The sequence below is a fragment of the Poecilia latipinna genome, unplaced genomic scaffold (genome assembly GCF_001443285.1).
Source record: "Poecilia latipinna isolate Pla-1442-1.1 unplaced genomic scaffold, P_latipinna-1.0 Scaffold2214, whole genome shotgun sequence".
Classification (NCBI taxonomy): domain Eukaryota; kingdom Metazoa; phylum Chordata; class Actinopteri; order Cyprinodontiformes; family Poeciliidae; genus Poecilia; species Poecilia latipinna.
Genome location: NW_015114830.1, coordinates 17,369 through 43,969, shown reverse-complemented (window position 1 = coordinate 43,969; position 26,601 = coordinate 17,369). Strand labels below are relative to the sequence as shown.

Genomic DNA, 26,601 nt, shown 5'->3' with positions numbered 1-26,601 from the left:
TTTCACCACATGAGGGCACTTCAGTACAATATTTCGAAACATACCACGTTTCATTTCTCTTTCTTTTTTTACTTTTTACACAAGTTTGCATGTTGGGCATTGGTAACAGATTTCAAAACATCTTATTTATAAATACGATAATAAAATTGTCCGTCCAACTCATTCCCATAAGCTCTCAGCTCCATAATGATCTAAGGGTAAATGAAAGTTAGAGTCGTTAAAAAAGGGATTCAGTGAATGTGGAGGTTTTCTGTGAAATGTCTTCTCCAGTAACTCTTACAGGTTTTATGTACCGCAGGGGAAGTATTCTAATTGTAGTATTTATTATTGTTGACACCACACTGATTTACAGAAGAAGAAAAGACATGGTGAAGTTGGCAGTGGAGTTAACATCAGTTTGTATTTATTGTAAATGTACCTGGGAGGGAATCCTGAAATAGCTGCTGTAGTATCACATTGAATGTGTAAAAGGACTTCATACAAGTTCATTATTGCTGCATTTGTGCCAAAGGAAGTGACATAGTTTCATATCTGGCCATGTGTATGCTCACATAAAAAAACAAAAAAAAAACAGTTATTTGTTCCAAGAATACCCTTTGCATCGTCCAGAAGATCTGGACCCTCTGCTATTGAGAAATGATCACTTGCTGTTGAAGTTTGAAACAACTGGATCTGATTTTACCCAATCGGTAATGTTTGGCCATGGTGTATGTCATGCACCACCTCAGTGAAGCTTACCAGAAACTGTGTTGTAAACAACCCTTATGGGAGTTGGGTCATGACAGCTCTGCCAGCAATAAAATGTCTTAAACATTCCTCTTGCTCCGACTGACACTGTTCAATATGTGGTCAACACAGAAATTCAACTGCAGAAATCAAACTCGATGGAAAAATTGCGAAGGAAGCCAATTGCCAGGAAGCATCATCTACCCACTGACATGGGTATGATATTTCCTGTCTCCTACTGAAAGGTTCTTGTGGGTTTATGTGGTTTAGTTGAAGAATAATTAGTGCAGTTACCTGAAAACATTCTGGAATTGTGTTGGCCATAGGATGTAAGTGGTGTACTGTCTTTTTCCTCTCCCTGTTTTTACAGAAATGTCCTTAATGTTTACAGAAACATTAGAAATAAAATGGAGATGTGGAGAAAGGGAAAAGGTAAACAGCTTTAAAAGCTGCTGCTGATGATTACAGCAGCGTAACCGGTGAGTGGGCTCAGAAACAAACGCCTCGGGACTCATTATTCACCACAGTGACTGAATGTTGGCAGACATGAACCTCAGCAGACCTTTAACATGCCAGGCAGCTCTGAATCCACTTGGCTACAGGACACAGGTACCTGCTCTGGAAATGTCCTTCCTCCTCAAAGTTATTGTTGCTTGGTTCAGAAGAATCCAGTATATTTAAATATGATCCCTGCAAGTCATTAGCCTAATTGATCCATATTTTGTATTCATCCCTGTCCACAGTGTCTGTTTGCGTGGTGTTTCTGTGCTCTCTGCTAGACTGTAATCATTTCCCTTGCTGACTGAGTGGGAGTTTAACTCTCTAATGCTCCCACCTCTTATATCCTGAACAACACAAACAGCTGCCACTGCTTTCTGCTTCTTATGATTGATATATTCTCATCTAGACATGGAACTCACCTGTTGCCTAGAAGCTGATCTCACTAAACATCTCAGGAGATTACTCAGTTCCCAAGGTGCTCTGGGAAAAAATGAGAATATGGGTTGAACGTGGGTTGAAGAGTAGAGGTGGGGGGATCGATCCGAAATATCGATACTGATACTAAGTCAGTATCGATTCTAGGATGGTAAGATCAATACTTTTAGTTTCAGATTGAATTTATTTTATCTAGTGTCTAAGCTTTTATTTTTGTTTATTTGCTCTCAAGTTATATTTTTTTGCAGTGTAGTTGGGAAATAATTTGCACACAGATCATGTTTATATGTTAGTAGAGTATCTTATAGATAGCTACAAACTTTGTCCAAATTCTGTCCAAGGTTTGAACAAAAATAAATCAAAGGAAAAACACAACGGGTCTGAAGTTTGATGATATATCAAATTTAAATCAAAAGTATTGGTATTAGCGACACAATCCCTGTATTTACTTGGTATTGGATCAATACTAAAGCAGTCAGTATCACCACCTGAATAGCAGAGGTCACTAACTTTGTACAGTGTATATCTATATACCTCCAAACTCCATGTGAGCTCAAGAAAAGTGTGTAAAAATGATCCTTTTTGATAAAGATTCCAGATACAATAGCTTATTTCATCTCAAGTTCTCTGCTATGCTGCCACCAGGCTGTTGGAGGACCATAATGACTTTTAACTTTAATTATTTTCAATTTAATTATTTAGTGAAAATTCACAACATGCCATCTCAAGGTACTTTCCAAAAAGTCAATTAAATCCTTTACACTTCCATTCTCATTGATCCTAGTCAAGTAGAATTTAGTATTTTAGTATTTTAATTATTTAAAAAAAAATAAAATATATATATATATATATATATATATATATATATATATATATATATATATATATATATATATATATATATATATATATATATACCTGACATTCTTTCTCTAACTGTAGCTTTTAAACAAACAACAATGATTTGGGCAATTATAATAATAATTTATTTTATTTATAATGCCCTTCATATCAAATTGAAATCTCAAAAGGCTCATTCACTCTCTGTCGATTGCAACACTTGGGACAGTCTGATATGTGAGGCTTTCTGACCAACACCAGGAGGCAAGGTGGGTGAAGTGTCTTGCTTAGGGTCAGAAACGACGAGGGAATCAAACCGGCAACCGCAGGGCGAACTCCTGCAGCCGCTTCAATTCAACCAGTAATTTGCTTAACTGAGCTAAAGCAAATTAAGCTAGGTCAGATTATATGTGTGTTTTAGACGGTGAATATAAACTTCTGGTTTTAACTTAATCAAAAAGTCTAATTTTGCATGAATTAAAAAAATCTTTTATTTATTTATTTATTTATTTATTTATTTATTTATTTATTTATTTATTTATTTATTACATCATTACCATTTAATACTCCTGTTACAGATTTGCTGACCTTACAGCACAAGAAACATTTCTTTCTGGATAGACTTTTTTTCTTTAAACTTTCTTTTTTTTTTATTAATAATCAAATAATCTAACTTGGAACTGTACATGATCGACCTCGAAGAAATTCCCATGAGCTCAGACCCGCAGATCGCACTTGTCCGACCTGGCCGCCCCCAGGCGCCGGCGTCCTGTTCTCCGTGTGGGCGGAGTTCCATCCCCCGACCTTCTCGAGCAGCCGCTGCCTAGGCAACCGCAGAAGGAGGGCCCGTCAGCCGCACAGACCGCTCCGAAGTCAGCAGCGGGGATCTGAGCGACGTCCTGCCCGCTGCTGGGGGAGACACGGACCGGGCTGCCGCGGATAGAGGAGACGCTCCCATCGACACGTTAAAGCCGAGCTCATCTTCCTGCAGCTGCACCCGGAGCACAGGCTGATTCTAGGTGAGTCTGCTCTGCCACGGAGGGGCAACTTTTGACTCTGGGCTTTTATTTCCAACAAGAGAGATCAGCCTTAAAAAGGAAGAAAAGTGGAGTGAGTTGACATGATGCAGGACCAGTTAACACAGACCAGTTAACACGCTGCCCAGCAGTGGCTCCCAGTGGACAGTAGACCATCTGAATGAGCTCAACCACAGGAGAAAGGGAGGAGAGAATTCCCAGGTTCTGCCTCCCAACACTGACCTTATTGAATAATTTTTTTAGACTTTTATATTTGTGCATGACTCTGAAACTTTTAAATGTCTGCATACTGCTCCTGTGTGTCTTTGCAACAGCTTCCTCTAAGCAAGGCAACATCCTAACTTCTTTGCAAGTTTGGTCTCAAGTGCAGATCTTCTTCCTCGAACCTAGATTATATTTTTTGTAGCACTGGATATGTGAAAGGGATCATGGCAAAGTTAAACCAGACTAATATTCCAAATCTTTTATCTTACTAACTGGCTGTTCTGTTCCTCTTCAGTCTTGACTCTTTGGATTTGTAGTTTTATTTAATCAGTCTAAAGGGGCAGTATTATGTATTATAGTGCCATTTTATAGCACAATCAAGTTACTATTACCTTCAGTTGTCACAAAAGTGCTGCATATATCAATTATGACCTGAAATAAATTTGACTTTAATATTTGATGCCTTGCAATTGGGCCTCCGTCTCTTTTAAAACTCCTTCTCTTTCTGAAACTTCACCTTCAGGAAGTCATCACAACACTCCTTCTAACAATGCTTTTTTATTTTTATTTTTTTTTACCAGCGTTGTACTGAGAAGTAGCCTGTATGATATGCAGTTCCACCAAGTGTTTGCTAAATGCTTCTGACTAGTCTGAAGGAGCTGAGTGGGGGAGGGCTGCTCTGTGAGCAGCCCTCCCCCACCCAGCTTCAGCTTCAGAAGCTCTGAAGCTGGGAACCTGCAGCTCTGAGGAGGAGCTACATTTCAAAGGCGGGGCTAGGTTCATCCAGGCGTTTTGCACAGTTGAATGGTTGCCATGGAGATTAAAAGATTTCTCAAACATGCACGAAAGTATCAAGAAAACACTCCATGTGTGTTTTTGATTATTGAATGACCACACAAAACAATAAACATAAGGAAATAAAATGTCAGGATGTAAAACTCAAAAGTTGATTTGACATAACACTGCCTCTTTAATAAGTTAACATTTTAACCAGGTCCAGGATAAGAAACAATTAATTTTTTCATGGAAGTCGGATATTTGTCTTAGTCTCTGTGAAAGTTGGCTTTTTTCTTGTTAGTTTGGTAGTCGGTAAGATGAAGTAGCGTGATGAAAGCGCTTCCTGTCACTGAGCCGTGGCTGTGAGGGTGTGATGAAGCTGGGCTGCTGCAGGACTCAAACTGAACTGTAACTGAAGCTCTGCAGACATCGCCCTTGTCTCTTTCATGTATTAACACATTTCATCTCCGTTGTGATGGTGCAGACGTGAGACGCCAGTCAGCCTTCCTGCTCCCTCGCTGTCACTGTGTTCTGCCTGCCAGCTGTGTGTTAGGTAGCTTCGTGGTTGTGTGTCTGTCCTCATTTGTTGTTGCATGTATGTGGTTCCTCCTCAGTTTCTGCAGAGGCCTGTGGTTTCACCCCCACCACCTACAGGATGCACATGAATAATATGTTAAATCAGTGGAGTAAGTACTTAAGTATTCACACGCTCTCCAGCCTTTCCTTACACTGTAGTGGTTTATAAAACTGTTCCTGCACCTCAGACCTTTAAACATTTTGTCATTTTTCTCAGATTAGGTGTACCAGACCAAAACTAAGGAGCATAAGCACAGAAGCAAATGATGATGATTTGCAATTTCTTTTACTGATAAAATCTAAAAAGTGTGGTGTGCACTTCACTTGTATTCAGCCACAATTATTCTGATACTCGGGGTCTCCCTCAGAAAACCTGCAAAGCCCAGTGATAGGGTCACCTACAGGCCCACCATGTTTTTGAGTTAAAAAATGTTTGAAAATATGGCTAGGTAAAAAAAAAGAAGCTACAATTCAAATAGACATCAATTTTTTGCACTTCAGTTGTTTCATCCAAATTAAAGGGTCCAAAAATTTGTAATCCATGACTTGTCACTTCATTCAGTGAAGTTATGAGCGTGTAGATCAGGGTTACTCAAATATAAATCTTAAAGGTCCACAAAGACACTTTTAAAATAGTCAAAGGTTCAGGTGCTGTGGTGCTGCAGGGGCAAAGCACAACCCAGGTATGGAGGCCAAGTCCTCCATGCATATGTCACAGGTTCGAGTCCCGGCCTGGTGACCTTTGCCACATGTCTTCCCCCTCTCTCATTATCCACTTTCCTGCCTAATCACTCTCAAATAAAGGCTGCTAGAGGCAATAAACCTTGAAATAAAATAGTCTAAGGTCAAGTTATTGGCCTGGTGACCTGTCCAGGGTGACCCCGCCTCTCGCCTGCTGACCGTGAGAGATAAGCACCAGCACCCCTGGTGACCCCACTAGGAATGAGGGTGTAAGATAATGTCCATTTATTACATTGATCAAGCCAGAAACTCTCGTAATCAAAAGTTTATTTCCACACAAAACATTTTTTCTGGAATTTCTTAAAAAAATAAACTCCAGCAGCTCTAGGGTGATTTTAGGAACTCAGGAATTTAAAAATGAAGGTTTCTTGTACTTATCCACTCTGAGTGAGCACTCCTTTACTATTAGTTGTTGAAGAACGGCTTCTTCATAATGCCACAGGAAAATAAAGATTTCTTAAATCTACATGAAAGAATCAAGGCAACACACCAGCATTGCTGTGAGAGCTAACTGTTAGAAGAACATCAGATGAGACCAAACTTAAATCAAATATATTTTTGGCCCATATGCTAAATACTTTTTGTAGTGAGAATCTAAAACTTGTGCACATCAGTCTGTTGACGTACACAAAACCCCAAAGTACCTGCAAGTCTAATTTCTCTGAAAGCTGGCTGGACAATGTTTTGATTGGGTTGGGAGGACTACAATTGGATATCACACTTTTTAATTTTTATGTTTGAAAAGTCTTACTTTTCTGTCAAAGTTCTCATATTTACTTTGTGTTGGTCCATACTACAAAGTTACTGTGAAACACTTTAAGGTTTATTGTTCTACTGCAGCCAAAGGTGTTGTTGTCAGGAATGTCTTTAAAAGAAAATATTTGGATTGATGCTCAGCTCCTCTCATCTCTCTGACCCTGAACCGTGGCCTAGTTAAAGGACAGGCCCTGATGTTTCTGGATCACAGCCATCTCACTGCCTGCTCTGAGTGTTTAATCAGGATGAAATGCTGCTTTAAGCAGATGAACGCACTGTACTGCAAATATGTTTAGCTCTGCATTGTCCTGAAATAGGATGTATTTTGCTCAGCATCCAGCATGTCTGAACATGTCCAGAGACGTTGTGTCAGAGTAGTGTCCTGTTACCTGCCCTCCGCTCAGGCCCTTTTTCATAACTATGTGGCCTTTTTATGTAGGAAATCATGGTTTTCAGTAATCATCCTTCATGATCTCCCCTGGTGTTATGCTCCATTATGACCTAAAGATGCTCTGATCTGTGATTTCCCCCCCCACTCATGCTGTATCCATTCGTTGCCATTTCATCCTATCCTACTTCTTTTGTACTTATAATCAAACTCATTTGCACTTAAATTATGGTGAATCAGTTTATCTTTCTATGTACTGAACTCTACTTGTGAATTCTGGTGATAAAACTCCTGATCAGTGGCATTACAAGGTTTATTTACGAGGCTGAAGCCTCCTAAAATATTCTTAAGTTCTTAAATTATTCGGGGGATTTTTTGTTGTCATTATTACTATGTTTTTTTTTGTTTTTAGAAAAAACAACTGTCAACAAGTTCTTTATATAATGGATCCAGTATATGAGTTTAAATAAATAATAATACATGAAGTATGATTTTAACTCAAATACGGTAATAAATCCATGAATTTCTGCAATATGTCATAATTGAATAATGTAGGAACTGGTGAAGGTGAGACAGTCATGACAGTTTGTACAAATGTTCTTCAAGGACAACCTAACAATTTTTGATGTTTGAGTAAGGGCGGACATTTATCTTATCATGTATCATTTATCATGATAAATTTCTTATGAAAAGAATTTTGATTTATTATCCTCATGATAAATTCCTATGAATGATGCTGAGTCCCACCAGCAGCTTCTCTGTGTTTTTATGACACTTTGAATATTCCTGCTGATGTTTCTATTTTTTTTCTGCCTAGAGGCAGATAAATATTAAAGTTAAAATAAAGTTGCTTTCTGTGTTGCAGTTAGCTTCCCTGTTGCCTTCTGACTCTCCATCCTAATCCTGTGTTGAGTTATGGACTTTTCTCCTCAGTTATTATTACTGTTATCACTCCAGATAAACAAAGATCATAAATGTGTTTCTTTCTCAACTGACTTCCCGGCTTCTTAGACAGGGCCCACCAGTAAGATGCTAATACTTGCGTATTTTATTTGTATTGCTGTATTTGAAGCAATTATTGACATCACTAATTGCTTATGCACAATTAGTGATGTCACTGGTTGCACAACACCATCCTGTCTGCAGCATGGTGTTGTGGCCTCAGCCTGAAATCTGATCCAGTAATGGTTATTGGGTCCATTACTACCAACTGAACTGGCCCCCACCATGAAAAATGATTTTTCCTACATGGCATGAACTCGACAAACTTTGCAGCTCGGCTTGAGTTCTGGGTGAGGTCTGGGCTGTCATAGTGGTAAGAAACTGTTGACAGTAATAGCGATACATTGTGTGGTCTCTGCAATTTTCCTGACCTCTGACGTCCTTTCCATCCCACTCAGTCATTTTGTACAAGTGACGTATTGTTTATCAGAGAGAAATTATCTGTGCTGGGAAAAAAAACAAACAAAAAAAACCCAACAAAAATCCCCACTCTGTCTGCTGGCATTCTCAAAGCGGTCGGGGCGTCACTCTGTTGTGTAATATAATCTGCCCGTTTTTTTAGCTCGCTGCCTAACCACAGAGATAGAAGCTGCCAGGGGTGGACAGTCTCAGATTCCCTAAAGGCCTGAACACAAAAAAAAAAAAACAGTGGTTTATGATGTTTAAAGCCACCAACAGAACAACAGGAGTTTCTCATATAGATGGTGTGTTTTATCGCTGTGATTGAGTTTAGTTTAATACAATTCACAACTTTCTTTACATTCTAGTCTGCATTGGTATTTTTTGTCAAAATGCAACTTCCTTTTGAGTTCAATTGAACTGAGCTGATTTGAATTCAATTTGGAAACATCCAAGAAGTTGCAGGACATTGTTCCTAAATGCAGGACTTAAGTCTTAAAGTCTCAATATGCAACATTCAGAGAACAGTACTGAAATCTCAAAAGCATCATTAAAGTCCACATTTATTTCCCTGTCTCTTAATTCTTAAGTTTCTGATTGGTTTGAAAACTGATTTAAGGGGAGTGGTAGCTAGCATAATCTCCTCAAAATTAAATTGTTTAAACATTCCCACGATGTATCCCTGCTGCATTTCCTTCCCATAGGTTCTACTGTTGTGTCTCCCATGGAGCTTGGGTTGCAACACTAACCACTTATTAGTTGGTGTACCACAGAGCAGGACATTTTACAGCCATAATAGAGTTATGTCTAAATGCTTCCATCCTCATTAGGGTTTTGGAATCTCTGGGAATTATTTCATCTCTAAATCTCCAAACATGAAAATGTTGAAGGGAAATTACAAAATGGTGTAGCCTAAGAAAGATGCAAATGGTGCAACCTAATCTAAACCTAACCTAAACTGGATGTACAAGACAAGAAGTAAACAGTAATATGAATAAGAATAACTAATTTTATTTATAATTCCCTTTATATCTAGTTGAGATTATTGTCCTCAAATCTTTAAGTGTTGACAAATTGTAACACCCGCATCAGAACATCTCCAGAACCTCGGCTCTCATGATGTTTTCTGCAACTGGTCACTGATGCACATGCAGAGTATACATTGATCCATGTGGTTTGGTCCAACAGATAAACCACTGTAGTTCAAATTACTGAGTACACAGTGCATCACCAGTAGCGGTGTCACTGCAGGTCATAATGTTATGCCTGACTGGTCCGTTCACCTTTTCCTGTACATAACTTGTGTTACTGAGGAATCAGTTCTCATGGAGATCCACAAATAACCATTTTGTAATTATGGGAAGTGGCAGGCACAGGCCTCTTGACCTTGCCTGCCACCAGGCTCATGTTCCAGCTGACCCCAACATTTCTGTTTGTGAGGGGTGGGCCCATGAGGAGATGGCTTACAGTGGCTCTTTTAAGGCTGGGCCAGCCTTAAATTGGGCCTCACTCATTTTGCTCTATAACAAAATGAGTCAGGAGCTAAGACTCAACCATCAGGAAGTTACTAGGATGCTCTCAACCCCAGGCCTGGTACGAGAAACGTCCTCTGTTCCTGGGTGAAACGTGTCGTTTGGTCTACAGAGTTTGCTGTGTTTTCAGGGCAGTGCTCTGGTTTGCCTTGGTGGAAAAGGAGCTGAGCTGAAAAGTCCAACTCTCACCTATTGTTCTGGGTTGGGAATCATTACTACTGAAGTGCTTTGAATCACTCTGTATGCTAGCTATGCTAGTGTACAGTGAATGAATGTTGCTCTATAACAAAATGAGTCAGTGGTTTGGGAAAAAAATTGTGTGATATAAGTTAAAACATTCAATTTCCCTCTGGGATTAGTAGATTTTTTGTTTTGAATTTGAGGCTGCATGGCTGTAGATCAGGGGTGCCCAAAGTCGGTCCTCAAGGGCCGGCATCCTGCATGTTTTAGTTCTCTCCCTGGTTTAACGCACCTGGATCAACTGATGGCTCATTAGAAGGTCTAAGAAGAACAATTGACATACTGAAAAGATTGTTACTATCACCAGGGAAAGAACTAAAACGTGCAGGATGTAGGCCCTCGAGGAGCCACTTTGGGCACCCCTGCTGTAGATGATTCAGGATTATACTGCTCGGCCTGCTGGGTGTTTTCAGTCTGCAGTGTCTTAACTAAGAAAAGATGGACTGAGAGTCCACATTTTCTATTAAGTGCTTCTTGCCTGACGACAGCCAGGCAGTCAGGCAGTGCTATGTGTGTCGCTGGTATTATTTACACCTTCTTGGTGGAATGAGACACAGCTTAGTTTTTTTTTTTTTTCCACACACGTGACTTGTATCATGATCACTTCCAGTGAGAATTTTAGATTCAACCACCCTGACATCACCTCATGATGTGATGTCCCCTGACCACTTCAAACAGGACATGTACTTTAAAGTAAAATGCAGGAGGACTCTGCATAGTCCTCATGTTCGTATACTTAGCTCCAGGGAAAACAGTCTTGCTTTGGTGTTGGCAGTGGAACTTTAATGGGTGCTGTGGAAGCCTTTCCAGGAAGTCACCATCTGGTCTCTGAAAACCTTGGCATTACTTGTTTGCCCTGACAGGTCAGGCTCAGTGCTCACTGTTTGTCTAACCTTCCCACTCAGTCTGTAAAGAAAAGAAAAACAGACAGATCAAGCTGTTGCCAGGCCATCCGATGCCTCAAAACATTAATGTATTCTGTTGGGATTTTATACAGACACAACAAAAATGGAACAAAAATATATTTGGAGTAATGTATACCCAGACCTCTTTGCTTTGACACCCTTAAATGAAATTTGCTCCAAACTATTGCTCTCAGAAGTCACCATGTAACCAATTAGAGTCCACCTGGGTGTAATGTAACTTCAGTATGAAGTGAACCAAACTTTCAAAAAAAGAACAGTTTCTGGCCCAGACATGGTGTCAGAGATAAGGTCCCCATGTTTGGATGGAGAGACGAAGTGGAAACCAAAACGTAGAAATACTATTCTGTAAATTAATCTCTTATTTTCTTTTAGAAAGTTAATTCATTTGAATTTAATTAGTCGCAGAAACAGAAAGCAGTAGGTTCTGTTGTTCACACTAGAGGTATGCGATGCTAAATATTTGGTGTCGGTAAAAATAGCCCCAGTATTACTGATACCAATATAATTCAAGTTTGACGCCATTAAACTTTTGACCTCTTGGTGTTTTTATGGGCTTCCTTTAAAAACATTGTTAATAAATAGTACTGAATTTGGACAAAGTTATTGGTGTCTGAAAAATGAATAACATATTCAGGGGTGACTGCAGGATATTAAGGGAGGATAGGTACAAAACTATCACTGCACCTGACCCACAAGAACACAGTTTAACTCTCCTGCAGTCTTAGCGCGATGCTCAGGAAGAGCGCAGCAGATGTCACTGTTGGCCAAATGAGTGACCCGTCAGCTCTTCAGTTTGGGAACCCCCCCCCCAATAAAAAGGTGTGAAACCGGCAACCAAGCCATAACCACGCAAACGTAAAAAATTCACACAACCCCTCTTAGGACTGCGAGAGACAAGCCAGTTACTCATTTTTAGCTAGCTTCACTGTATAGTCACATTTAGCTTACAGAAAGATCACCAAGCCACCTAATAAACAAAAGTAAACTGACCAATAAGACTTAGGTTTAGGATGGCCAGGTGCCCACCCTACAGACGCATACAGATGTGGATTATGTACAGGATGTTTTGACACAAAATAACTTTTTTCTCCACAATTTTGTTAATGGTAAAGAGGTTTAAATCATAAAAAAATCCAATAACTATAATTCCAATAACAATAATTTCTCCATTTTTTTTATTTAGAGGAAAATCTCAAGATATGCAGAGTGTATACAGCTGTACAGCTGCAGGCGCTACTTAGCATATTAACATGACAAACTGAAACAATAGAAAAACATATTTGTGTGTATCTTGTCCTTCATGAACAAAGTGCAAAAAGTTATCACTTGAGAAGAAATCAAAGCAAAAACAAACAGCCAGGACAGAAAAGCAGGCAAGATGACAAAACAAAGGAGAGAAGAGAGGCACAGAGTGACAGATTCAATGGCTGCACTGTAAGCATTTCTCTCTGACAGCATTTCAGCTATAATTGTTTAGTCTGAAGCCAAATGAACAAAAGCAGCATGAATAGCTGGGGGTGAGTCCCCCGACTTGATTGTTAAAAGCCTGTTGATTGTGTTAGCGTGTCAGCGTGCGCTTTCCACCGCCGTCATTGTGACTGTAGAGTGAACAGAGTCTGACCTACTCTGCTGTCACGCTAGCTCACTATGGCCGAGCGAAGGTCAGGATGAAGGCAAGTCAGGACTCACCTGAGAGGAGAACAATTATTATTAAAGTTTCAGCTACAATTAATGATTCAGCACAGGCACAAAAAAAATTACAGTAACATGGAAAAAGATGTGAAAATAAAGGTTTATTGAGAATAACCAAAGAAATATAGTGTTGTGAAAAAAAACGTTTTGGATACTCCAACTCATTTTAATCAGGCAAAAGATAACCTGAGTGTTTTCCAGGCACACTTATTCTCTGTTATCTTTGAAAGTACAGTCACTGTTGACTCACTTAGTAGAACAGATACTATTTCAAAACGCTCTTTTTCCAACAATACAGCAGAAACTTTTAATCAAATCTTCTCTTCCTCCTCACCTTTATGCTGTAATCATGTAGGTGTGTTGGTAGATGACATCCATTCTAAAGTTTCAGATATTACTGGTTGTACTGAGGTGTAGATAGTGTCTGGTAGAAACAAATCTCTATGGAGACATGTGCAAACTGTCGTTGGGCCGAATGTAAATGATGTAAAACTCAACTTCACGTTTATTATGAAATCTACAAAGACAGCAAAGCTATCACTCAACACTAAAACATGCTAGGGGAACATTCTTTGGGGAATTCATAAAAAAAACAAAAAAAAAACATTAACAATACTCAAGATTTATTTGAAACAGTTGACAGGCTCACAAACCCTCCTGTGACCAAACCACCAAACATGACCTGCAATGAATTTGCCAACTTCTTTGCAGAGAAAATAAAAAAATAGAAGATTAATGTGCACATCCACACTAAATCGAATATCAATACTATGCCCAGACGTAATAAATGCAGAAAAAATTAACTCAATTTCAACTACTTAAATATAAAAGCTATTCATTAAGCTCCTCTTTCTGCTGTCTTGATGTCATGCTGACAACTTTCCTTAACTTTCCTACTGCAGAATTACAGGCCGATCTCCAACCTTCCATTCATCAGCAAAATGATTGGAGAAGTTGTTTAAACAGTTAAATAGCTTTCAAACTATAACTAACTGCTTTGGTGTCTTTCAGTCTGGTTTCTGTACTCACCACCGTACTGAGAATGGCCTTTTATGCGTTATGTATTCTTTAGTACTGGACCAGAGTGTTCTGCCCTACTCTCCCGTCATTTCAATAAGATGTCAAATGCTGCACTGAGGTCCAACAGAACCAGCACTGTGGATCTTCCACAGTCTGTGGAAGATCCACAGACTGTGGACAGTGGTGGATGTTATTCATATGGATGTCATTGGTGGACAGTGGTGGATGTTATTCATATGGATGTCATTGAACACTTTGACTGTCCTTTGTTTTGATTCCTTTGTTTCAATATGTAGCATCTCATCGAAGTCACGTGGAGAATGTTTACCCCTGTTATTCAATATCTATATGCTTATCACACAAAATGAGATTAGCTGCCATAACTATGCAGATGATACACAGCTCTACATTATGATGTCACCAGGTCACTCAGAACCATCCAAGCACCAAACACATAAATTTCACAAAACATCTACGCTCATGTACATGTATGAGAGGAAAGACATGCTGAAGTTTAGACTGAAACCTTTTGAATAAAAATGTATAATTTTGTAATATTATCCAGATTATCCAGAGACGTAACGTTTCCCCTCTTCATCAAGGCGCTACCATAAAAAAATCACAGCTACAAGTCTCTGCCTGAGGTGAATGATCATCTCAGCCTTTTTTTTTAAAACCTCACATGATGCAGCATCTTTGTTTCTGCCTGTAGAGTGGAAGCACTTTGCCTTATCTATGCAGTTAATAAGTGGATGGTGAGGCCGGGCCTTTCATGAGCTTCTCTTTCATCCAGGGTCGCTTTCATGCTGATAAATGCATAAATTGCCCTTTTGCTTGTCTTCTTTTGTGACGCCTTGATCGGTTTTTAGTTGCAGTGGAAATTCTGCTTCAACAATGAAGACATCAGATTGAGTAAAATGCTAATAAAACTGAATTATGTTCATTTTTCACATGTGTAGGGCCCCAGTAACTTTGCCGACATACTTGTAAATTCTCAGTTTTTCAAGCTGTCACAAAACTAATAATTAAAATATCTGTTTTTAAACATGTTGTTCTTTTATGATTTTTTTGCTTGATGTACTTAGCATCCTGTTTGTAATTTTACATGCTGTGCAGCAGAGTTTTTGTATGCACATGACGACCCACATCTGCGTGTTTCTCTTTTTCCCAGCAGACGTCTCCAGGATGTGTGATGTGGACTCGTCCTCAGAGCCCAGCAGTCCCACCCTGTATGGCGAGTCTTCAGACAGGTACTGCCATGTGGACCGCTGGCAGAAGCTCCGCACAGCCGTACGCAAACTGGAGTTCTGGGAAAACTTCCGAGCTGAACTCATCGGGAGCGGATTCTTCTCCAGAGTCTACAAGGTATTCCGTCTCGCCGTCCTCCCCCTGGTTTACACGTTGCTGTTCTGCATCTGAGCTGCCATCAAAGCTGGCTTTGTTTGAGCCTCTTAATAAGGACATTCTTGCCATTCTGTGATTGGCCCACCAGCTTTAGAAACTGTGTGGGCACAAAATTCTCCCACCTTACATAATTCTCATTTTGAAGCTAATTTTGCTGCGCAGCAACAGGGAGAGCAAGCTGTCAGAAATGTTGCTGATGAAATGAGCTGGAATTAGTTTGAGGAGTTCATTTGGAATAATTAGAGGTTGAATTTGTCCAGGCAGAACTCGGCTGAGAAGCAGACTTTGTTCTCTGTCTTAACTGTTTTTTTTCTCACCTTCATTTTAAAGCCTCTTCTTTTCATCCTCATTATTCTTCATCACAGTTAACTTTACTTCTTCCTGCTTCTGTTATTTGGAAATGTAATTACAACTTAGTGAAGTGCGTCATTCTCACTCAGTCGTACCAATCTATGTTTTAACCAGTCCTTCTTGTTCTTACTTTTGCTTTTCATTTTTCTTGAGGCGCATCAATAGTTGTTGTCTACTGAGACGGCTTTCAGAAAGCAAACAGGAAGGGTTTCCTCTGTCTAAAGCATGCCGCTGCTTCTCAGGTGGTTCACAGCACTACGCGGAAGGTGATGGTAGTGAAGATCTACAAAAATGATGTGGACCAAGACAGCATCGTGCGAGAGATCAGCCTGCTGCAGAAGCTCTCTCACCCCAACGTTGTCAGGTGAAAGCACCGACCCTCAGCTCAACAACCACGGCTCATCTAAAACCTCCTTAGTCTGCTGAGAGCAACGTAGTTTGAGACAGTCTCTCCACATGTGGCCTTTTCCTTTCCTTATCCATTATGACAAACACAAAACCTTAACTTTCAGACAACATACATAATTTTCTTTAAAAAATATGAGACACGGTCTTAATAAAATGGTCACCTGTCTAAAATAAAGTTTTTTTCGGTATGTTATCTTTTTGCCTAAAGATGATTTATGGGGGAAAAAAGTCTTTTTTGGCAAAAAAAATGACTTGAGCCATTATTTCAGGAAGGTGACAATATGATATGTTAATAATTACCAGACAGACAAAAGTCAGCACTGCCGTATGTGAGTTAACAGGCTTAGGAATAAAGGCACAAATAAAATCCCTTCTTTGTTTCAGGTATCTGGGTATCTGTGTGAAAGAAGACAAACTGTACCCCATCCTGGAGGTCAGTTCTGCTTTCTGCTTCTCATGTTTGTCGTTAATACATTTTTTGTTATTAGCTTTTTCTATTACGAAGACAAGAAATAAGAAATGTTGATCTGATATACTATGATCACCATGAAACTGTTATCATCCAACCAATGTGTTCTAGTTTCTTACTTTTAATGTGAATTCTTCATTATCATTTTTTAAAGAAATTCTTTATGAAAATCGGCTTGCAGATAAATTGGTGCACCCTTACTGGCCAGACAGCAGATAATCGCCTGTTGATGAAGGTTTGAGATTCATGACCTGCAAGTCTTCACTGTGGACCATGAAGGTCCACTGACTGGACAAAAGCTCACATGTTTAACTCCATTGTCCAAAGTGACAAATCCTCTGGATTTTCTTAGCTTTTTTTTTAAAGTGGTGTACTTGTGATCCAGAAGTGAGTCTCACAGTTCTGTTAGTGAAAACATCCACATCGTCAAGATCAACCTATGTAGTGTGTTTAGGTCACTTGGTCCAATTAATCTTGTGTTTGTTCCCTCTGGGTGCCTTCAGGACAGACATGATACTAATGGGCTTATCACCCATTAGGTGTAAACTTCTGTTTGTGTGATGCGTTTTTCTTACGCAGCCCTTAACCTGAACACTGGCTGCATGTTTCAGTACGTAAACGGCGGCTGCCTGGAGGAGCTTCTGGCCAGGAAAGATGTTCCTCTGTGCTGGAGAGAGAAGGTGGACCTGGCCTGTGACATCAGCAGAGGAATGATCTACCTGCACTACAAGAACATTTACCACAGAGATCTGAATTCAAAGGTGAGATCACCAGACCTCCAACCAGAACTCAGACAGCTCTGTCATCAAAACTGGAGACGATGTCCAACAACCTGAGTTTTGGAAATATTTTTACACTTGACGGAGTACTGAAGTAATGACTGGTGGTGTGATGACACATCAGAGTCATCCCATCAGACAGGACAAGAACTGATTGGTTACTTACCAGGAATTATAAATCAAAAAGTCCACTTTCAGTTTAGTTAGAATAAAATGTTTCACAAATAACAAGCAATTTAAAATAATCTACATTCATCTTGAAATTATTGGGGACTCAAACTAAGAAACTGTCAGATTTTCAGGCGTAACAGAAACACAATACAAAGGTTCCAGTTCAGGGCTTTTGTGTGTTAAAATAGAAAATTTCATTAACTGTGTCAAAATATTTAACGTCTTAAAATATATGTAAGTAATTAATGAAATGAATGCAATAATTTGGCTGATAGTGTTTCCTAGGCTTCCATTATTCAGTGGTCCTTGCCACCCCCCTCCACGCCACCAGTTGCCAGCTGTACCCCGAACTGCTCCACACACCCCTCTCTCTTCATGTGTTTTATCTTGATTCTCAGAAGTTATTGTTAAAGCAGATTTTTATGTGACCATCTGTATTCTCATGTTTCTATGGTTTTACTGCGTTTCTGAACAAGTTCAGTTGTGTTTATGAGACACGTTTTCAGAATATTGTCTACTTAATGTTTTGAGGGCAACATTAGACAACAGCTGGGCTTACTTTTGTGTAATTTTCCACTAGTTCTGGTTCATGACTTAAACGCGTCTTCCTCTTCATGTACCCAGGTTTTTGCTTCAGAACGTGGCTATCATGACAAAAAATATCTGATGCATCTTGACTTTTTTGTTCTTTTCTGAATAAAAGATTGCTTTCTATTCCCTCCCTGCTTAATGCCGCATGCTTGTTCTTGTATAAATTAAGGAGAAAGAAGTGTGACCCATATGCTGTGGAAATAATACACTTATTGCCCACAGCATGACTTTAGCTCTGAGACTGGAAGTAAGCACACAGATATGAATATTTGCACAGGGGGTCTCTATCTGTCCAGCTCTATGTTTATAGTTTGTTTTGCATTTTACCTGAATTAATTCCAGCACTGACCCTTCGCTGTACATTGAAGGAAGTCTCTGTTTGCGTGTTTATTCTCAGTGACAGTATGAGGCCTTGAAGAGCCTCCATAAATTGTTGTGTGGGTGAACTTGTGTGTAGGTGCTGTCTCTCCTCCGGTTGCCAGGCTTTCCAGAAGAAGCCACCAGAAATGCAAAGCAACATCATGACAGCCTCTGTTGTTATGTTAATAGATTGTTGCTAACTGCAGACTGTTGGCTGTCACCCAGTGGCTCCTCACTTGGCTCCAGTCTAATTCTCTAGAGTTGTTGGTTTGCATCAAACCTCTACAAGGCAAAACCTGCTGATCCAGATAGAATGGAACGTTTGGATTTCTGTAGACAAAGTGAAAATGGTCTAAACCATTGTGTTCATACTGGAGCCCCAGGGCCATTTGTGGCCCTGGACTGATTTTATGACCACAGCGTAGTACTAAATTTAATACATTTTGACAAAAGTTTGACTTTTCAGTTAAAATGTACTTACAAATATGTAAGATGCAACATAAAGTAATCATCTTTTCAAAGATTTCTGGTTTCCTTCTGTTGTCATAGTAACTAGGACCACATTTACTCATTTGACTTTTACTCTTTTGGGCCCACAAGTACTTTTGAGCTGATCTCAGCTCCTGCGGCAAAAATGTTTAAACTCTAAAAACAATAAATTACCACATTTATTTGCTCAGTATTATTTCAGTCTCTTGTGTTCACCTCTGTTAACTCAAAGATTGTGAAAATGGTTACCTCAGTCCTTTTTTTAGTCATAGCATCCACACTGAAGAGTGTTGTTAGATCTGATAATGCTTACTTATAGTGCATTTACTACAAAACACTAACTAGATCATAGTTTTGAAGGTTCTTACTATGAGTTTAATCAGGCTAGAAAATCATCCAGTTCTGAGCACCATCTGGTAAATATATAAAGTTTCAGACTACATGGTTTCAAAACTCCTAAATGTCAATGGTTGTGTTTCTATAGACTGCAATTTAAAGTTTCAAAAATACATTTGCTTTATGAAACCATGACAGTTTTGGAAAAAACTCTTGTTCAATAAAAACTTGTGGGATGAGGTTATTGTTATTGTGAAGTAAACCAGTTTATTTCGCAAAACTGCAATGGAAACACTTTTTTGCATCACACAAATCACATGATCAACAATCGGATGTTGCCGCTGGCGCAAACCATGAAGAAGACGATGACAGGAAGTAGTTGGAGGACGACGGCGTAACATGATTTTTAATGACTTATCGTGTGAACAAATTTATTCCTGTGTGATTTTAATTGCGTTTCTTATTTAATGGAAACACTGCAGTTGCATAATTGTGTTTTTACCAACATTGGCAGAATGTTGACAAAGTTTTGCACACATTTGTTAAATGAAACGCGACTCGTGACGTTGAAATGACTCCTTGAACTGGCGCAGACTCTGTGAAGCTGTGAGAAGTCGCCGTTCTCTTTGGAGATTTCGGGTTTCCTCCTTTTGTCTGCTGTTCTTTCCATTTCTGTCTCCAAAGCTGTTGATTTTACTGCCAAAGAAGTGACTAAACGGATCTGCTAAATTTAGATCTCAGGTCTTGAAGTGAAGTTTTTCCCTCCGTCAGGCCTCGTAATGAAAGGTTAGCAGAGGGAAGAGGTTTCTCGGATCCGAGCCAGACTACAACCACGTCATTTGAACGCACACAGAGCAAACCCGCTTTCACCCATCAATCCACATGAAAAGCTCCCATTGGACATCACACACATATCTGGGACCACTTAATGTTATGCAATCATATCTCCCACTTCCTGCTTCTCTCTGTCATCACACCTCCTGCTCGCACACTGTAAACAGCCCAGGTTCTGTTTCCATTAAAAGCTGTTGCATTTTATTAAAGAGCAAAATGAGTGATGAAGAGCTGATCAGTGAATTGGAGGTTTCCCTGCTCCACGGCGGCCCACTGGGTCTGGCCTCTGCATGTGGTCCGGTTGAATTATTTAGTGAAGTTAAAAGGTTCTGACAGTCAGAACCTCTTAGCCTTTGATGACAGATAAATGTGAAGTTTCTCCATGAAAACATCTCTCTAACAATGATGACATAATGAATCCATCAAGCTTTTATTTTTTTTAAGTTGTACATATATGCTGCCCTCTGCTGTCAGATTCTCACGTTGCGGTTCTCTTCTTGTCTGTCCCTCCAGAACTGTCTGGTCCGAGTGACTCCGCGGGGCTGGGAGGCCTTGGTGACAGATTTTGGGCTGGCAAGGGAAGTGGTGGAGCTGCCTGTGAAGGATACTGGCAGGAAGTTGTCATTGGTGGGCTCGGCCTTCTGGATGGCCCCCGAGATGCTCCGAGGAGAGCCATACGACCGCAAGGTGAGTCCTCAGTCATTTCCCAGGAAGGAGTTGTAGTTCTGTGTGCAGGAAGTTAAAGCATTCTTCCTGTGAGCTTCTATTCCCCTACAAAACTGGACTTCTTTTAAACTTTTCTACATTGGAAAAGTTTTCTTCCTAGGGCCCAATGTGTTTTCTATTATACATTAATGACCTTCCCAAAATATATAAGCACTCCAATACTTTAAAGCTGAAGTATGTAGCTTCTCTAAATTTTTTTTACATATTTGTTGAAACTGTCACCATGTTGTTGCAGTATGCTGTGAGACAGATCATCTGTAAAAGCTCAAACTCCTCCACTTCCTCCTTGAGCTAACATTGTCTTCTGAAGCACCTGAACACAAACAACCAATCAGAGCCAGGAGGAGGGGCTTAGCACTGTCAATCAATCTCATGTACTCACTGCTAAATATGCTAATGGTAGAGAAACAACCATTAGCATGCTAATGGTAGAGAAACAACTTACTGTTACAGGAAAACTTACTGTTACAGGAAAACCGTTTATCCTCCGTCATTAGTGGTCATTAGTGGCCTATGGTGAATGCTCAGGCTAGTTAGCAAACTAGCCTGAGCATTCAGCACAGGCTCTGCTAGCTGCAGTGTAGCAGAGAGCATAGGGGAAGTAAAATGAGCAGAATCACACACAGTGTGATTGACATCTCTAAGACCCTCCTCCTGGCTCTGATTGGTTGTTTCTAGTCATCACAGGGAGAAGGTGCAGGAGCTCAACTGTTTCACAGATTATCTGTCTCATACCAAACTGTCATAATGTGATGACAGTTTCAACAAATATGTAAAAAAAAAAATATTTTTTTTCTAAAAGTTATGTACTGCAGCTTTAATACATGATGATGCTACTGTTCTTTTTTATTTTTTATCTGGCTCAAATATTCAATCTAACAGTCAGTTATATGGAGATCTTCAGCAACTTCAGTGCTGGTTACAAGATAATTATTTGACTATTAATATATATAAAAAAAACTATGTGCATGAATTTTTTTCTCATGTAGAAAAAGAGACGTTTCATTACCAAACCTCCTTCTGCTGTCACGACTTATAAATATCTAGGAGTTATTTTGGATTCTCTTTTGACTTATCACAACCTGCTGCAGGCTGAAGCAAAAATAATGTGTGTTTACTATGAAATTAGGTCAAATTTGTCATCTTCTGTTTGGAATCTTCATGGATGATATTCACAGCCATGTCGTACTGCCTGTCTGCTCTCTTACTAAGGAAGTTTTGGAACCCACAGCCTCTATGATAAGGCCTACAAAATTTATAATAAACTTCCTGTCTGGATACTTTCTACTTTAAATGCTTTAATGTTTCAAATTAATGTATTGTATTAAGTTGTATTTTTAGATTTTCCGAGGTGATAGTTATGTAGCTCTTTCTGCTCTGATGCATAAACCCAGCCTTGGAAATGATCGCTCAACTCGCTCTGTTAGAAGTGGACACTTTCCACTAGCAGCCTTTAAAAACTGTTAATGCCAGAGATACATTTTCTATGTTATAATATTCCACAACATATGAAGTCCATGTCAACACTGGCACTGTGTAAGAAGACTCATCCAGGTCATCCTTTCTCAGTCTCCACTAGGTGTTAACTCACCGAACTGACAGATGGAAATGTGGAGCTTTATGTTGTCGACATCAGTTTGATTAATCTGCTGCTTGGTTCAGGTGGATGTTTTCTCCTTCGGCATCGTTCTGTGTGAAATCTTGGCCAGGATCCCGGCCGACCCAGAGATCCTCCCCAGAACCCAGGTACAGACTATAACCAGAACCAGAACCCAGGTACAGACCAGAACCAGAACCCAGGTACAGACCAGAACCAGAACCTAGGTACAGACCAGAACCAGAACCAGAACCCAGGTACAGACCAGAACCAGAACCCAGGTACAGACCAGAACCAGAACCTAGGGATAGACTATAACCAGAACCCTGGTAAAGACCAGAACCAGAACCACCAGCTGCAGGGATTACCCAGCAGTGCTCAGACATGAATGTTTCACTGGACTCTATCCTGGCCTCAGTGATGATCCTGTTGGTGTGTTTCAGGACTACGGGCTGGATGTGAAGGCGTTTGGTGAGCTGGTTCCTGACTGCCCACAGCGCCTCCTGGAGTTAGCAGCCAGCTGCTGCATGGTATGTAGATGGAAGAAACTATCCTTACAGAAAAGAAGAAAAGAAAAGAGTCAGATGATCATTTGTCTGCTCCGAATCAGAACTTAAATTAAAATATTAAATTTAGGGTCACCATGGCGGGACATGCACTCCACTACTGGACAACACAGAGACACACACCACAAAACACCATGCACACACTCATTCCTACGGACAAGTTTTTACAGTGACCAAATGAAACCCTTCATTAAAATTATCTGTATTTTCTACATCCTTTTATAAGGATTTAATTAGACCAAATTTGAACAAAAAAAATATAAACATTTTGCATTTAAGATAAAGATAAACTTTTGCTTTAAATATGTTCTACCCAAAGAACATTTGCATCTCTTACTTTACTTCTGATGATGTATAAAAAGGCTTAATGATTAAATGAAATGTCTGCAGGATGTGTCGACTTTTTTAACTTGATTATTCAATTAATCATCGGAATAATCAGTTACTTGAATGCAAAGTTTGAATCTAACAGTCCAATTTAATAAATTGAGTATTCTTTCTGATGAGGCTCGTTTGTCAGATTAAAATTACCTTTTGCAAAGAACAACCTTTAAACCCACATTTTTGTAATAAATTATGTTTATTTTATTGGTCTGATGTAATATTCTAGTTTTAAATGTCATGTTTTCATCAAGCTGAAAATCATCATGTCTATTAACATAAATGTAAGCTGGAAAACACCAGTCTGTGCTGAATTCATTTATATAATGTGATTCAGTGATAGTTCCTGGAATGAAAGGGCATGTCAGTAATATTCTGGTTTAATGAATGGTGTTATGGTATCTGAGTAAAACTTTATTTATTTTTATGGGGTGATTACAAGGCAAATAAAATGGAGATCATGAATTTGATGAATGATCTGGGTTCATCCTGGCACAGTGACAGATTGGATCAGTCCTGACTGTGGCCTCATGCAGCTTCCTGTCTCTGCTGCTCCCAGGTGGAGTCGTTCCGGCGCCCGGCCTTCACAGAGCTACTAGATGAGCTGAGCGAAGCTGCTGAGGGCCTGGAGCCGCCGCCGAAGCCCGACCTGACGGCGGGCTGAGCAGGGCGTGTCCAGCAGCAGGGATTATTGATCGCAGTGTAGACGGGAAGCCGAAGTGATGGGGAGTTTAAAGAAGGTGGACCTGATTGTTGATGCTTCCTGCTTTCTCACTCGGCACCAGAGGCTCAGCTTGTCTTTTCTGAGAGCGGTTAGCCAATCCACGGCTTCCCTGAACGCTTTGCTACCGTAGCTTCCAGGTGATCAGTGTTAATCTTCGAGGTAGATCCAGTTTCATTTCCTGACTCAGAGGTTTCCTCCTCTTCATACGCGCCTTGTCCTGCTTCTACTCGTTTGGAATCAACAACACAGATCATCTGATCTGCTGATAGGTTTTGGTCTTTGTGTCTGCTTTAGCTGTTCTGTTTTCTGTCAGGACTTCTGCTTCGATGCTTTCGACTCCAGACAGCTGCAGACAGCTGAGGAACTTCAGACTGTCGTGTTCAAGGTTTTTGAGAGCTTGTCTCAGTTTTACAGAAAATATCCTTTGTTTCTACATATGTACAGAAAAACCAACAGGCCACAAAGAGTACAGACAACCCCTGTTAGAGTGAAAAGAAAAAATGAGACTATCAAATCATTCCAAAACCTTTTCAGCCTTTGATGTGACAGTTCTAAATTATAATTTAACTGAATAAACACGTCAATAAACCTATTTACTTGTTATTGATGCAAATCAAAGTAAATCCATGTCCCGTATCAATAATATTGATATTGATACCGATATGGATACTTTTTATTATTTAGGTTTGATATATCATCAAACCTTTGACCTTAAGTTGTTTTTATGTTTCTTTTGAACTATTTTGTGAAAACCTGGGACAGAATTTTTACAGGTTTATAGGTGGCTAATGCTCAAATAATATATTAACATGATACACAAAAACAATAGAAAACCAGAATAGTTGTGTTTATTTTTTTATAAAACAAAGTGCAAAAATGATCAAAGCAAAATCTTTTTAGGTAGATAAACTACAGCATGAAAATGAAATAAAGTTACAAGAGTGAATCTGAAACTTATCGATCCAGTCCTGATACCAATTTGGGATCCATATTATTGATACTTTGGATGGATTCGCCCACCTCTAGTGTTTACAATATTAAAACAATAATTTGCTGATGTAGCCTTTGCTTTCATTTCAGCATTTAACCTTTTTGGTAGAACCTTACAGGGATTTTATACATGACTTTTCAACTTTTCTACTTTTCTTGGTGAAACAAGATGGAGATGAAATCAGTTTTCAGACTGAGGATCTGATCCTCAGCCCTCTTCAGGTGACCCAACAAGCTTTCTGTCAGAATTAGTTCTGCTCTCTGATGCCAGATATTTATGTTTTTTTTCTTATGAAGCCATTTTTATGTTTATTTGAATGTCTGCTTGAACCTTGTGTGATGCTGAAAAAGTAAAATCAATTTTCAACTCCAGCTTCCTGGAGATGTGAAATGGACCAGATTTGTTGGTTTTGCAGTTGAACTGTACAGGAAGTACTGAAAATTATATTAAAGACATAAAAGGTTCTGATGATTTATCATTGTCTAATTTTGAACCCACTAACAGGGGTGTGCAAACATTTTATGGCTTGACTGGAGAAAACTGTCAAAGTGAGGCATCAATAGACTTATAAATCACAAATCGTTGCTTTGTCTCCAGACTGTCTGTATCCTGTTGCTTTTATATATTTCTCTGATATTTCTAAACATGCTCGGATCTGAACATGTATTTTAAAAAACCTGAGCTTTCTGTATGTTTTCTGTTGGTCTGGTACTGTAAGGGTCCAGTTTGGTTTTTCATGTTATCAGAATTTCAAGGCAGCTAAAAGGCAACAGACAGATAGTTTCATTATTCCTAACATCAGACAGACTTTTGTGATGGAACAAATAAAGTTATATTCTTTGTCTATCGTTTGTTTTTTGTGAAATCCTTTAAGTTTAAGTTCAGAGTTGATGAAACATGATCACATTGAGCCTGTTGAGCTGGATGGATGGATGGATGGATGGATGGATGGATGGATGGATGGATGGATGGATGGATGGATGGATGGATGGATGGATGGATGGATGGATGGATGGATGGTAGAGTTCCCAGCCAAATGGAGCATAGATGTCAGGTACATCTGCTAAATCTATTTGAGCACTAAAATATGTCAGGAATATGTAAAGCTTCACAGGTTTTTTTGTTTGTTTGTTTTTTAGCTTTTTTTTTTTTTTTTTTTTTCAAAAAAATCCCTTCCGCTGTTAGACCACTACATGCCACTGGATGGCAGTCTTTTCTTTACTGACAGGAATCCTGCCTGGATTACTACTAAGGACCAACTGCTGTAAAAAAAAAAAAAAGAAGAAGCTGTCCGATGAATATCATCCAGAAATAAAACTTCAACTGACTTTCTGTGCGTTATGTTTGACAGAATCAGTGAGAATGAAATGATGGACAGATGCTGGAACAGGTGAGACCAGAACATGAACAAAGACAAAAGAAAAACAGACTAGTTCTGTTAAAGATGCTAAAGACATGTGCTGTGACATAGGTTTGGTTTGGCTATGAGAAAACTATAAATAAATGCAAAGGCAGTGATTAACAAAATTACATACTGAGATCAAAGTGTCAAAGGTAGTCAGATAGATATCAATCTCAGTTATTTCTCATGAATACCTGAGATTACACATGTATGTACGTAGAACTATTGAT

General features: G+C 39.4%; 1 protein-coding gene and 1 long non-coding RNA gene across 6 annotated transcripts in view; one reads left to right on the top strand and one right to left on the bottom strand.

Annotated features, from left to right (window-relative positions):
• Nucleotides 1-26,601, bottom strand: part of LOC106936779 (uncharacterized) — a 44,314-nt gene that overhangs the window by 3,355 nt on the left and 14,358 nt on the right. The window contains exon 2 of the long non-coding RNA XR_001422217.1: nucleotides 24,558-24,567. This is a non-coding gene — a long non-coding RNA (uncharacterized LOC106936779). The remainder of the gene's footprint in view (nucleotides 1-24,557; nucleotides 24,568-26,601) is intronic.
• LOC106936777 (dual specificity testis-specific protein kinase 1) lies at nucleotides 3,236-25,815 on the top strand. 5 transcript variants are annotated; one of them, XM_015017982.1, is made up of 10 exons: nucleotides 3,236-3,521; nucleotides 5,135-5,206; nucleotides 14,967-15,157; nucleotides 15,790-15,911; nucleotides 16,340-16,388; nucleotides 17,036-17,185; nucleotides 20,498-20,671; nucleotides 22,373-22,456; nucleotides 22,751-22,837; nucleotides 23,814-25,815. In XM_015017982.1, the coding sequence occupies exons 2-10, from the start codon at nucleotides 5,176-5,178 to the stop codon at nucleotides 23,916-23,918; spliced, it is 993 nt and encodes a 330-aa protein (XP_014873468.1). In that variant the 5' UTR covers nucleotides 3,236-3,521; nucleotides 5,135-5,175; the 3' UTR covers nucleotides 23,919-25,815. The 5 variants fall into 5 exon arrangements, with proteins under 5 accessions (XP_014873468.1, XP_014873467.1, XP_014873470.1 ...); XM_015017981.1 differs by having other exon boundaries at nucleotides 14,964-15,157; XM_015017984.1 differs by lacking the exon at nucleotides 5,135-5,206 and having other exon boundaries at nucleotides 3,238-3,521; nucleotides 14,964-15,157.